This window comes from Callithrix jacchus, chromosome 2, assembly GCF_049354715.1.
Source record: "Callithrix jacchus isolate 240 chromosome 2, calJac240_pri, whole genome shotgun sequence".
NCBI classification, from domain to species: Eukaryota; Metazoa; Chordata; class Mammalia; order Primates; family Cebidae; genus Callithrix; species Callithrix jacchus.
This window is the reverse complement of record NC_133503.1, coordinates 183,445,008-183,459,805: the sequence shown is the minus strand read 5'-3', so window position 1 is coordinate 183,459,805 and position 14,798 is coordinate 183,445,008. Positions and strand designations below refer to the sequence as shown.

Genomic DNA, 14,798 nt, shown 5'->3' with positions numbered 1-14,798 from the left:
GACTCTTTGAAAAATTATACAGGATGTTAAATTATTTTTTTGGATAATTTAAGTATTCACTTAATTATTTTAATTATTTAAATTTTGCAATTACTGTCAACTCAAGTGCTTCTATAAACATGTTTAGATTCTGAGTCCTTGAAAACTTTTAATTCATGCAACTTACTATTCATAAGAAGTATAAGTTTTATTCCCATTTATTCAGTAGCAAAAAAAAAAAAAAAAAAAAACACTAGTGACTAAACACATTTCATTTAGGTTTTCACTAAGAAGGAAGCCGTTGAATTTAAAAACTATTATTCTGTCATTGTAAACGTAGCTCACCTCCTAATTTCTAGACAATTTGAATTTTTTAAAAGCTTTATTCTGATTTTATTAATGTTTTATTGCTATAATACTCAACACCACATAGGAGGGGCTATTCTTATTATTATTGAGACAGTCTTGCTCTGTCACCCAGGCTGGAGAGTGCAGTGGCACGATCTCAGCTCACTGCAACCTCCATCTTCAGGGTTCAAGCAATTCTGCCTCAGCTTCCCAAGTAGCTGGGATTATAGGTGCGCGCCACCATGCCCGGCTTATATTTGTATTTTTAGGAGAGACGGGGTTTCGCCACATTAGTCAGGCTTGTCTTGAACTCTTGACCTCGTGATCCACCCACCGCAGCCTCCTAAACTGCTGGGATTACAGGCATGAGCCACCATGCCCAGCCGTTTTCTTTTTAATAGTAAGCTCAGAGCCGCAGGACATGAGGGTAGAATAAAAGCAGTTTTTATTTTGTTTTGTTTTGTTTTACCAATATCTTATGCATTGGAGCAATTTATAAAGCTTCATAATGTTTCTCTGAATTCAAAGTGTTGCCGTGAAATGGCGTTCTGTCATAGTCTCATAAAGTGAATCAAAGTTAAGGTTAATAAAATAAATAAAAATGCCTTTCTGCAGTCTTCTCAGTTCATAGAAACCTGAACGTCATTTTTATTTTCTCAAGCCCTCCCTCTACAGAGGAAGAAGACAGAGGAGAAAGTAATAAAAGAGAAGCAAATAAAAGATTTTGAAAATAAAACAATAATAACAATATGTGCTTCACAAGATTAGCAGTTTAATGTATTCTAAAGTGTATTAAAAAAAGAAAAATTCTGAAAACAAAGCATATCGTGCCTCATTCCTCTACTGCAGCTCAAAATCTGTGAGCTAAAAAAAAATTAAAATAACTGGTGTTTTAAAAAGGACTACATATTCAAATGTAAAATATATATTTGGGACTTTCTAAATGCGTTTAGTGTACTTAAAATGTAATTCTTGTACGAATCTGCTTTTATATCAGAATTCTTGTATTGCAATATTGAAGGGGAAACCTTAAAAAAATAATTTAATATCCTTCTAGAACCGCAACACTGCTGTTGATGTTTATAACCGTTGATTTTTATATACACAGTTTTTGACATACATCTAATTCTTTATGAACTCCTAGTGATAATTGCAAGATAAAGTTTTCTGAGAAGTTACTGAATATATGTTTGATTATAGTGCTCTTTTACAGTCTTTATTCCAAAAATAGATTCTGTATTTAAAGAATTTTAGTTGTTTCAATTGATTTTGAATTTTTATGGGCTTTATTCAATGGGATATTTTCTCATTTTTGATAATCATACTGTCATATTTAATTTAGTAATGTATGTGCATGTGTGTGTACAAACACAATATATAACACACTATATACAATAGATAGGTGGATGGTGTTTAAGTTTCATTACAAAAATGTCCTCCTGAATTATTTTTTAAAGATTCAATAGATGTAGGGTGCAGGCTACAATTTTCTTTCTAACAGAACACTAGGTTAGTATAGGGGATTGCTTCCAGTGGATCCATATTTAGAGATGAAAGCAAATTACATCACTGAAAGAAAATCCATGTGCTTTATTAGGCTCTGAAGTCCTCAAACGCTTGGTGTAATTTACCAGATGATGACAATATCTATACAACTATGTCTTGGCTGTTCCTTTACAATTCATTTAGAATCTCACCGTCTCTCACAATCTCTGCGGCTCTACCATCATGCTCCACATTCAGTTTCCTGGCTTACTTCTAAGGTCTCTTAACTGAGCTATTGCCCTTATTATTTCCTAGTGATTATTCTCTTCAGACAGCCAAAGTCATCTGGGTCAGCAAGAGCAAAGGTGACCTAGCTACACTCATATGGACTCTATATCATGATCTGTTAATATTTCAACATCTTTGCCGGTCTGCAAGGCTCTCCCTGGCCACCCCTTCCTCTGCACGTTTGACCTCATCTCTGGCAAGGCCCTCTTCCTTCACTGCATTCCAGCCCTGCCAGCCTTCTTGCCTAGTACATTCCCAATTCAGAGATTTTGCAACTGGTGCTGAAACTTTTCAGGACACACATCACCCAAATACCAAATGGTCAGTTTTTTAATCACATTTCCCCCTAATAGAGAAGACTTTTTTTTTTTTTTTTTTTTTGCAACTCACTATAAGATACCCTCTACCCTCCACAGGGCTTTTATCCCTTCACCCTGCTTTAAGTCTTTCTAGCTTGAATTCATCATTGCTGAATGGGATTTCTAATTTGTTTATCTTCTGACATCCTCAATTGAATGGAGGCTTTGAGTGCAGACAGTGTCTGTAGCGTTATCTCCATAGTGAGTCTGAAGCATAGTGGCTGCTTCAAAAGTATCTGTTGAATGAAGTAGTGAAAGTTATGGACATTGAGCTTTGTTTAGATAATGAATTTCAGGCCAGGAAAATGGACAACAATGATTTTTCCACCACAGAAGGAAATAGTAGTGTTTGGCTGGGTACAGTGGCTCACGCCTGTAATCTCAGCGCTTTAGGAGGCCGAGGTGGGTGGATCACCTGAGGTCAGGAGTTTGAGACCAGCCTGACCAATATGGTAAAGCCCCGTCTCTACTGAAAATACAAAAATTAGCCAGGCATGGTGGCGGATGCCTGTAGTCCCAGCTATTCAGGAGGCTGAGACAGGAGAATGGCTAGAACACAGGAGGCAGAAGTTGCAGGGAGCTGATACCGTGCCATTGCGTTCCAGCCTGGGCAACAGAAAAAAGACTATCTCAAAACAAAAGTTTTTGTTTTTTTTTTTAAATTGCAGATATATTTTCAAGATTATCTACACCATCTAAATCTATTTTAATAAAAGCATTTTATAATTTTGCATCTCTCAATTTTAACCCAGTTAAGTATAAAAATTCTAAGTAAATTAAATACAATAAATACAAAACTTACATAACATGACTCTTTCATTCACTGTAGATCTTTCCTAATGAAAATAGGCAGATGTGCTCTTATTGCTTTAATGATAGTTGAACTTGTATAACTCAATGATTACTTTCAAAGATTAACATGTTTTGACATAATATCATAAAGAGCTATTATCAAACCATACCCTTTTTGATTGTGTTAAAAATAAATAAGAATGACATACATTTTTTCTAGATTAACACCTAGACATTGGTTACTTATTGGTATAGACAGTAAATATCTGTAAATAAAAATGAAAACAAACATAAAACTATGCTTGTGGATATAAAATATACTTATAATAATTAAATATAAATAACTATATAAACAAATATACATAGTGTGTATCTATAATTGAATCTTTTGTACCTTAATTTTCGGAAGTATACTTAATTTTATATTTAAGTATTATGACTTGTTAAAGTATTTTTTATATTATTAATGAAATTTTTATTTGTTCCATTCGAATAGATGTTTGTGAACCACTTAAATATGATTCCTTTCTTGGAGACCTTTTTAAGGAAAAAAATCAAATGATAAAATTTACATTGATTTGGGACTAAAAGAGAAAGAGAAAAACAAACTAAATAACAAACAATAAAGGAATAATGTTGATAAGAATTTAACATATTTTTCTAAGTGTACTTTGCAAATTTTGCATAAATGCTTAATTTAATAGAAAGGGATTATGTAGGTTACATTAATTTCTAGCCTAAGCATAATTTATGCACAATAGTGGAAATAAAAACTGATCATCTATTTGAAAAGTGTGTTTCTATTTAAGAGTATTTTCATTGCCATAGATACTGCTTTCTTGCTAAAATTCAGAGTTCCTGAGTAAATATGAGAGGGGCAGACTGATTAACGGAACTAAATGCAAAATATTTATTATGGGTTAAAATAATTAGAATGAGTAAATAGGTATTGTATACTGCAGTTTGGGGTAAATAGAGTGTATTTTGTAGAAGGGGAGGAAATGACAAAATTAAATGAGCTTAACTTTTCTGCCTGCACTTTGTTATTGAAAAGTCCTAGAATTTGCCTCATTATTATGGAAAAATGTCTGCACACTTTTAATGTCATTATAATTTATCTTTCTCACATTTACAAACTCTTTCACGTCACCCCCCAACAAAAAAGAAAACTATGTACACTGTAGATAATGATTCTTCCTGATATTTCAAGTAACTTTGCTCTGCTCCTCTGCAATCCTCTTTGGCTCTAATCCTTATGCCATTACTAAACAGCTTCCCAGGATAGTCTCTCTCTCTCTCTCTCTCCTCTCTCTCTCTCTCTCTCTCTCTCTCTCTCTCTCTCTCTCTCTCTCTCTCTCTCATTCTCTCTCAGTAATTCTTTTTCTCATTCCTCCTTATACCTCTCTCAAGTCCATTATTGGCCTTTTACATTTCTTCTGCTTCTCAGGTGATTGGAGCTTACATATATCAGTATGCCTCCACTGTGGTATCAACCCACATTGTGGTGAATTCGATATTTATATCCTCAGAAAAGTCATAAAAAAGAAAATATCAGGACTGCTGGGGTCCGAGTTACTTCTGGCATTTTTTTTAATTAATGTTTTGTCTACATTTATAGCAATAAAATATTAGGTTACAATTGAACCCTGGTAAACAAATCTTTTAAAATGACATAATCAAATTATCAGGCCTAATTGTTCAACATAAATTGAATCACAGAATAGCAGCTCCTGTAGAAGTAAATACTTCAGCATCAGTAGGTCTTGTTTTGAAATTTAAAATACAGTTGACTCTTGAACAACACAGGTTTGAACTATGTAGAGACACTTATATGTGGATTTTCCTCTGCCTCTTCCATCCTGGAGACAGCAATACCAACCTTTCCTCTTCCTCCTTCTTCTCAGCCTACTCAACATGAAGATGATGAGGATGAAGAACTTTTATGAGGATTCCACTTCCGCTTAACAAATAGTAAATATATTTCCTCTTCCTTCTGATTTTCTTATAACATTTTCTCTTCTCTAGCTTACTTTATTGTACGAATACAGTATATAGTATATATAACATACAAGATACATGTCAGTCAAATGTTCATGTGATTGGTAAAACTTCTGATCAAGAGTAGGCTATTAGTACTGAAATTTTGGAGAATTCACAAGATACATGCAAATCTTTGACTGCATGGAGCGTCAGTACCCCTAACTCCCACACTATTCAAGGGTCAACTTTATGGCTAATTGAAGGAAAGTTAAAATTACTTGTCATTTTCAATATTTAACTTTTATCTTCTTTAATTAGTATTTAGTAGTCAACTGTCCAAACGTTTGTCTCTATACCTTTTTCAATTTGATGACTCCTTCCTGTGTTTCCTCATCGGTAACAATGTCAAACAAGTTTCCCCCATCTCCTGGAACAATATTGTATTCAATTTCTGCATTTTGTCCAAAATCAGGATCCACAGCTCTTATTCTTCCAATAGCTGAGCCAATAGGAGAAGACTCAGGAACTTTCAGATGGAAGATGCCTGAAAAGACATAAAATTTGAATTGACAGTGGAGTTAGTAAGAGATTTAATAAGAGTACAGGCTTGAAAAATAGAGTCTACAGAAAGTAAATCACATTTAGAACATTATAGTGCAAAATGAAAAGGCAATTTGCTGTCAAGTTAAGGATTATGATTAGAAGTAATAACTTCACTTTTCTCTTCAATATGTCCTGCTCTAGAATTTTAATTGGGCGTTATAAATAGTAGGGAATGCGAAATTGAAATTTTAGCAGTACTTGTTTTATACAGTGAAGGCATAAAAATGTACCACATAGCAAATGGGAGGGTGAGACTATTCATGAAATTAATTGGTACTAATACTACAGATTGCAATATACAGATAAAAGGCTTTAGGTAAATAGATAATAGATAAATAGATAGATGTAGAAAAATGAGATTATATTTCTTAAACTAATGATTTCAATAAGTGTATTTCATTAAACTAAAAATAACGTGTAAAATGATAATCCATATAGTTAAGTAAAATTCTAATCTATGATAGATTGAAATATACTATATTATAGACTAAGATTCAGCTTATATTTAGTAAATTTTAACTTGCCATCCTTCTAGATACTTTTACTGATATTTTAAATTCAGACATAAAGTTCTAGCTCCCAAAGCTTTTTAATAGCATTAAAAAAGTAAAAAGAAAAAAAAAAAAAGTAAAATACTTATTTTGACCACCAGGTGGAGCATATATATTACTATGAAATTTATACCGAATCAGCAAAACTTAGATGAAACATTTCAGAATCATGGAAAATTATAATACTCTTCGAAAAAATAAAAATGTAGACATTATTTTAAGGTTTTGTGGAATTTTTAAAAGTCTGACACACAACAAAGACATAGTCCATGCCCTTCTACTGACATTTCATTAAAGCAAATATTAATGGGTAATCAATAGTCTGTTCAAATTAAAATGAGGAAAGGAAATGAGAGAAAATAAAAATTAAGAAACAAAACTAAGCACAAAAATCTGAAGTTTCCATTCTGATATTGGAATTCCACTTCCAATTTCTCTTAGTGGATTTAGAATGGTGGTTTCCCATGGGTAAATCAATCATGGTGATTAATGTTTTAGAATTCTAGTTACATTTATGGAAAATAAATTAATAAGATACTAAAAATGTCTGTTGCATAGTGAAGTTCACTAAAAAGGCACGTTACAATTTTACAGTTATATTCTTCAGGAAGACGTGAGAAAAAAATCACATCTTGTGGAGATTCTGCCAGATACTTTCTTTATTATTTCCAATTTTTTTGAGGTCCTATAGCTCTTTCACAATCAGTTACAAAACTTGTTAATTTCATTAGCGTGGGCAGCAGTTAAATGTCCCATCTTCCCTCCTTCCTTCAGAAAATAATATCTACCATTTTTCTTGTATGTTCAGATCAGCCATACTTATATCCAACATATTATCTCAATGGAACATAATGTGACTTGGTCTCAAGATAGCTAAATACTCAACTAAAGCTTGTTTATTTTATATACAAAATAAAATGATACTTTACAGTGGTCCATAAGAACTATACTTAAACAACTAGTTTAATTAATTAACAGTATATCTGCCTTCAAAGGGGATATAAGGTGTCTTTCTAAAAAATGCATATAAAAGTTTAAATAAACAAAAAGAAAATTATAGACCTAACAGCAAAACACAAACAAACAACAACAACAATAAACAAAACACCCTCCAAGTCACAATGCTAAAGTGTTACATAGATATTACCAAAACATCTCAGTTAGGGAAAGTCATATTAATTGATCAAAGTAGTAAGTTCTCATAGTCTAGGATTATTGTTTTATCTTTATTTCGAGCATTTAACATAGTAGCTGTCATTTAGGGATGCTTCATGTTCGCTGAACTTAAAGCAGTGATTGAACTTGAGGCAATCAAATAAAAAAAAAAAAAAAAAAGAATGGGTTACATTCCATTCCTATTTTCTACCAGGAAGATAAAGTCATACATTCAAGAGGAATCTTTCTGACTTCAAATAGCCTTAACTACATAAGCAGAATCTAACATGGCTTTTGCAACCACTTTTGTTAAGAGTGTATTTCTTAATAGATAAATGAAATCCTGATGCTAGTGAGACACTCCTGAGATATTAGAAAATATGAGGATCCCTCAATTTCTGTGTAATGAGGTAATAAAACACGTGACAAAATTATTACAGTTGTAGTAAACTTAAGGACACATTTCAAAGAAAAAGGACAAGGCACAGAACGTGTACTTTTTCATTTTCCCTTTTTTCCTTCATCAGTGCCTGTTAAATGGAAATACGATTTATAAGAAACTGTGTTTGTATCTTTTGCCTCTTATTATGTGATTGTGATGAAGAATCTGAAGGAACATCAAAAGCTTTCAATTAACGGTATGATTGGTCATAGTCCAAACTCATGGCTCATCTATGAGTTTTAGGAAAACTCTAAATTTTTTTCTAACAAAAGAGAGAAGTGGAGGTCTATGTTGAATAGTACACTAGAAATTCTTCTCAATCAGGGTACTTAGTAGGACACTTAGGGCTAAACATTATCAAGGAAATAGCTGATCTAGTGTTCAGAGAGATAGGGAATTGTCAAGTATAGTGGATTTCAAACTTCAAATGTGGCCAGCAGTGGGGAGTGGTAAACATGAATCAGTGAGAGTGATAAAGAGAGAATAGCATGAGATTTTTAGGAATGTATGGGCATCTAACTTAAAGGGCTGGGGACATTTCTGCTTATTCTATCTAATCCATTCAATGAGAGCCAATTCAAGTTACATATTAGGTTTATGAGTTAGCTTTACATCTACATTTGAATGGTTAAAAGCAAAAGTAAAGAATATTACACATTGATGAAAATAATATAGCCTGGAGTCCTCGCTAAGAGGTTATGGTTAGTGAAGATGAAGAGTTTAGGCAGAGTTGAGATCCCCCAACATAGGGGAAAAGAAAAAAGTAAAGCACCGGAAGGTAATCCAAAGGGCATCAGATAATTCAGAGTGCAGATGAAAGTGCCGCCTTTTCAAGACAATATGCTGAGATATGAACTTTATGTTTTATAAAATAATATTTTATGAGGCCGGTAACAAGAAATGTGAAGACAGCTATTCTTTGTAGTACTCTATCAATGTAAGTTAAATAGGATATTTTTGTTTTAAGTTGTCAGCATAAAGAATGCCAACAAATTTCATATGTATCTAATGGCATTGAAAAACATGTGATAAATGGAAATAATAGCATTGTCCAATAATGACTGACTTACTAGCATTCCACTAACATACACCCCCTCAAAATAAGATAAAATAGAAGTAAAGCAATCATTCCACACTTACATTTTTTTGTGCATTAAGTTTTAGTACATGTGAAATGCAAATATACAGAGCAGTGGATTTTTCTGCTCTTTACAAAGCAGACGTACATTTTAGTAAGGTGGAAGACACTCGCGTTCGTTAAGATAAATATTTCCCAATAAAATATTACAGCTGGTAATAAAGTCTGCAGAATATGGAACAAGTCAGAGAAACTATGCATTTGTCATGTCAGATTGTTTAGGTTCTGTTGGTTTATTTCCAGTGACGTGACATTTTATCATTTCTAGAATCTCAACAGCAATAAGCTGAGGTCATTCAGATTAATTCAAAACTGTGAAGTAATGTTCAGCTGTGCCAAAGTTGCATCGTTCATGATGTACTGTGTAATTACACTGCCATCATCTTCCAGGCGTTCTACTTTTGATGCATATGAACCATCTTAATGGCACTACCAGTACCACACGAATTGAGAAATAAAACAGTTGACAAGAGATTGTCCACAGTCAATAAAAATATATATTTACCTATTCATCAAATATACACATTATGGTTAACCAAAATCTCTGTTTTCCGATGGAAAAGGAGGAAATCCAATACAGTGAAATAATTACAATGATCAAATTCTTAGATAAAATATTCCCTGTTAGTTTCAAGGGTAGAAAGATATCAGGTAGTTATAAGCTAAGTAAGTATCCTCTCAGTAACTATGTCATTTGAAAAGATACTGATTACACTTTGATTATTAGAACTTAAAGTGTTGGGGCGGTCAGGTAGGGGACATGCATTGCTACTTAAGAAAAGAGGATGTAAAATATATTTGCCTTCCTGTTTTGTTTATTAGAGGAAATTTCCAGAGATTGATGAAAACATCAAAATAAATATACTTGACAAAATATAAATGAAAATCTTTACTTAATAATAAAGGATTATAGGACCTAAACAAATATATTAAGGAATGAATGAATTTTAAAATACCACAACATTCAATAATACCAATAGAAGTTAAAAAGAAGATGAAATGATTCATAGCAAACTCACTTTTGACATATATTTTATTTTCTGTTTATGTAACAATAAATCTAAAGTTACTAAAAAAAGAAATTAATGTTCAACTGCAAATAAGTTACTGAAATACAAGTAACCAATGCAAATATAATTAATATTTAATAATACAAAAATACTGGAAATATTGGAGGGCTTAAGAATAAATTATTTCAAATTAATGAAAATGTTAATCATTTTTTAAAATCAAAAACAATAAATTTGAGACCAACTAGACTATGATTTGAAAAATTACATTTCAATTTAAACTTCAAAAAAAATATATATATGGCACTGAACTGTTGATTTGGTAACTGAATTCAAATATTAAATTTTTCAAATACTCCTGCCCACATTTGTGTGTGTGTGATTTACCTTCTAATGGCTTGGAAATAAAATTTGTTGTATCAATATTTTATTTTTTTAAATTTCTTAGGTATATATCACACAAAATTATTTAACTTACTTAAACACCATAAAAATGAAATACAGGTAAACAACATATGATGTGAGTTAAAAGGAACTTTATAGAAATTGTGCACTTATAGCTCTGTGACCTTGGGCAAAATATTTTAAATATCTCTCTTTTCCTGATCCGTAAAATTAGTATAACGATAATAATATCTACCTTATAGATTTGCTTTTGAAAGTCACTTATACAAGAGTGCATGATACTCATTCAGTATTATTTATTATTACTAGTTAACTTTCTGATAATCTTTGTATAGTCTACATGTATTATAATTTTTCTGATCAGAATGGCAATAGCCAATACGATACTGTCTATAGAGGTGTGGAGACAAAGGAAAAAAAGATCTTAAAAGAGTTCTAAAAAGTCATTTTAATTTTAATTGAAATATTTTCCCATATCTTGAAAACTGGAGGATTCAGGAAGAAAAAATGTTTTCATGGTGGAAGAACATTTTATGCCCTCTATTTCCTTAAAAGCCTGAGGCTATATATTCAATAAGCCCAAATTAAAGATATAGAAATATTGTCCACAAGGAAGAACTGTCCTGTTAACAAAGCTGGATTCAAGATGGATTTTAGTCAAGCATACTAAATACACAGTGAATGGAATCTCTCAGTAATGACAGACACATCCACCCCTGTTCATTCCCAGGATGAGTCTAGGATAGACATATTTTTTTAAGGGTCAAGTATCTGGCACTAGAGCTTCATTTTATTGGTTAAATTACTTCACTTTTAAGATGTTATAATTGCCCATTCTAGATTTAAACTTACCATATATGTGAAATAGAATTGCCATTCACACAATATGCATCATATTAATGAATTAAGATTTATAAATTCTCGGTAACAATAGCAAGATTTCTTGTCTTCAAACAATGAGAAATTTATTCCTGTAAACTTTTTCTAGTTCTGAGCAGCTAAACACAATAGAAAAATTTAGGGCTAGATATTAACTTGTCTTACAAATATTATCATTGCATAGTAGATTAATTGCTGAATTTTCCAGTATCTCAGATACTTGATACTTGATTCAACTACAATTTTTAGTGGCCTCCTTCATGGAATGACAATGAAAAACACACAAGCAAAAAGATAGTGTTTTTCTTTATGGCATTTATGGTCTAGTGGGAGATAAAGTTAATTAAACAATCAAACAAACAAAGTAAAATAGTGGAGAAACACCAATGCTCTAAAGGAAAGTTACGCAATTCTACTCAAAGTTAACACTAAGAATTTGAGCTGATACAACATAATGCTGAGGTTTGTGAGGTCAGCTAATAAAAGTAACCACACAGAAGTAACCATATGACAAAGGTGATACAATCATAATTTCCTGTCTTGCCAGTTTATTTGTTCAATTACTCCCACTGGGACCTATCAACTCTAAAGTCAGCACCTTTAGTATATAACCTATAGCCTATATAGCTTGCCAATGTCCTTTTGTTGCTGCAATTTGGCAAACTCTGACCCTTGATGATGATAATTATCTTCTTCTGAAGGAGGAAGGATGGTTCACTGAAGAAAGTCAAAGAGAAGCACTAGATATTACGACGCATGATGATCATTAACCTTGAATGCACCTTCAAAATTGCTTAAAAAGCACACAGATTTGCAAAAGTAACTGACTACCATTCTCTGTTGAGACGTCAGTCACCGTCTGGGAAAGTCTAACCTGCAGACCCTGACTCGACAACGGATGAATGAATGCACTCTCACACCATTACAGGGACACAAGTGGGCTAGGCATGGCTGTTGGCTGCTTTCAGAGGGTGAAATGCAACAAATCCACAAAGACCCTCTGTCCAGCCACACTTTTATTACATAGAGATTTTACAACAGAGGTTCTAATTTAACACACTTGTGGATAATTAACATGGTTAAGAGAATAGTTTTAGACTGGTAAAAGTTTCAGGTTCCGGGACCCAGAGTAAATGCTATTAACAGGTAATTCCCCTTTGATCTCCCCCTGGAGAGGGCCACCCAGCACAAAATAAACATGAATAAACAGAGTGGAGACAAATGGATGTGGGGTATGGCCTTTTATCAGTCTCTACCTCTTTCCTATGCTAATGTTAAGGAGGCAGCTGCCTCCAACCTGCCTGAATAAAACCTTTCAGCCTTCCAAAAGGTTTGAGATTACAATCTGTATCTTTCCTAATAATTCATATCTTTAATATTTTGTCAGCCACCCTAAGTGAATAGCAATACTCTGTGTCTTCTATTTTTAACTGATCTACTCTTCACAAATATCTGCTTAATTACTCACATGACTACTTCCTTTCTCAGTTGGTGACCTTGCCTTGTAGTTCACAGAAAAAAATAAAATGATGTTGTATAGGAAATTTCTCAGCTTCCGAGACCTCCAGAGGATCCCGCATCAGTGTGAGTCTTAGTTTGAACAATCATAACGTGTAAGATATAATACAAACTTTTATTTTATTTGTCTCCCACTGTTCTTTTAGACTTTCTTCTGTGAGGGTAAGCTTTGTCTTTTCTTCAATGAAAACGATGAGTAAATGATGTGTCTTCTCACTATTAAATAATAGTCCTATGTTCACTTTAATTCTAAAAATCTAGATTTGGAAGTTAGTCATTCACAATAAATTATATTAAGTAGTACATCAATTCTTATGCAAAATTAAGACTTCTCCCAATGGCCACCCCACCCACCTCCAAGCCAATTACAGCCAGTAGCCGATGGGACATTGGGTTGGGATCTGGATGGCTTAGCAGGCTTTCTCTGTCCAAATTTTTCTTCACCATCTCCTTTTCCCGGGATGTTTTCACCTTACCACTGGAGACTGCAAAGCTAGGAGATTGACTGTTCTTACTTGAAGACGTGGTTTTTGCTCCTCTGGAGCTGCACAGTGCACTCTGGGGCAGCTCTTGCAAGTTTCTCTTGCAGCAGCCCCCACACCAATGGCATTGCCTCTGCTTTGATGGAACATGACCTCAGCCTCCAGGTTTCAGGAGGCCCACTCCACACGTGGATTCTCACTTCGAGGAGAATCTCGTTGGCATGACCTAACGTAATGTTGGGTTGGTTATCCCTTCTGCTCAGTCATTTCTTACTATTCTTTTTGTTGTCATGCAATTACTTTCCCAAACTCAGCCTTGTTCTCTCTTCCTTTCTCTGCCGTTTTCAGGACATTTTAACTTTCCTCAGCATGAGGCAGGCATTGGTCCATGAATTATCCCCATTTTCTGGGAAAATATATTAGAGTATTATTGGTCTTAGTTGAATGGAAGGCTCCATTCACCAAACTTGAGGGGAGAAGGAAGGACAATCCCACCACTCACTCTTAGTAGGTAGAGACTACGTATGGCTTTCTCCAAAGAAATTCTCCGTACAAAATTTTCCCTCTACCCCACACTCTACAAAACATGCTTTAAAAGACTAACAAAATATCTGCCGGGCAAGTTGGCTCAAGTCAGTAATCCTAGCACTTTTGGGAGGCAGAATTGGGTAGATCACTTGAGGTCACAAGTTCGAGACCAGCCTGGACAACATTGTAAAATGCTGTCTCTACTAAAAATACAAAAATTAACTGGACATGGTGGCAGACACATGTAATCCCAGGTACTCGTGAGGCTGAGCCGGGGAGGCAGATGCTGCAATGAGCTGAGATCACACCACTGCCCTCCAGCCTTGGCAACAGACTGAGACTCTATTAAAAAAATAAAGACTAACAAAATACCTCACTGTGACTGAAGGCTACAAAAGTCATAAAAGCATCCTGAACATTTCCATTGTAAATTCTGAATTTTGATCTGAGACCATACTCTGCTATATAGCTTTACAGTGCAACTTCATTGTATGTTAGCTTTACAGTGCAAACTTCAAAATTAACCTCTTGTTACAGCTGTAAGCATTCTTTCAAATGAAGTGTCCTTCATCTCCACTTTTTCTTCTTAAACTCCAGCCATTTGTACACATTGTACTATTTTTCGAGAGCCTGTTTTCTCTGCACGCAATACTCTCTGCTCAACTGAGATATTCCTAATGAGACACAAACTGCGGATATTTGAGCATCTTAACAAAAACCTTTCCTTGTCCCAAATCTGACTGTAGTTACTCCCTTCATTTTTTCCCCTTTCCAACAGAACTTTTCCAAGACAATCACTGTTACCCATGCCTACTTAACAACTGTTCCACAGGCAGCCTTACCCTGGTGACTGAAC

The 14,798-nt window shown here is 33.8% G+C and overlaps 1 protein-coding gene across 4 annotated transcripts in view; it reads right to left on the bottom strand.

Moving 5' to 3' along the window:
* CDH12 (cadherin 12) overlaps nt 1-14,798 on the bottom strand; it is a 1,144,846-nt gene that overhangs the window by 72,482 nt on the left and 1,057,566 nt on the right. For all 4 annotated transcript variants that reach the window (XM_008992219.5, XM_002745103.7, XM_078365926.1 and 1 more), the window contains one exon: nt 5,588-5,775. In XM_008992219.5, coding sequence (XP_008990467.1) covers nt 5,588-5,775 — 188 coding nt within the window. The remainder of the gene's footprint in view (nt 1-5,587; nt 5,776-14,798) is intronic.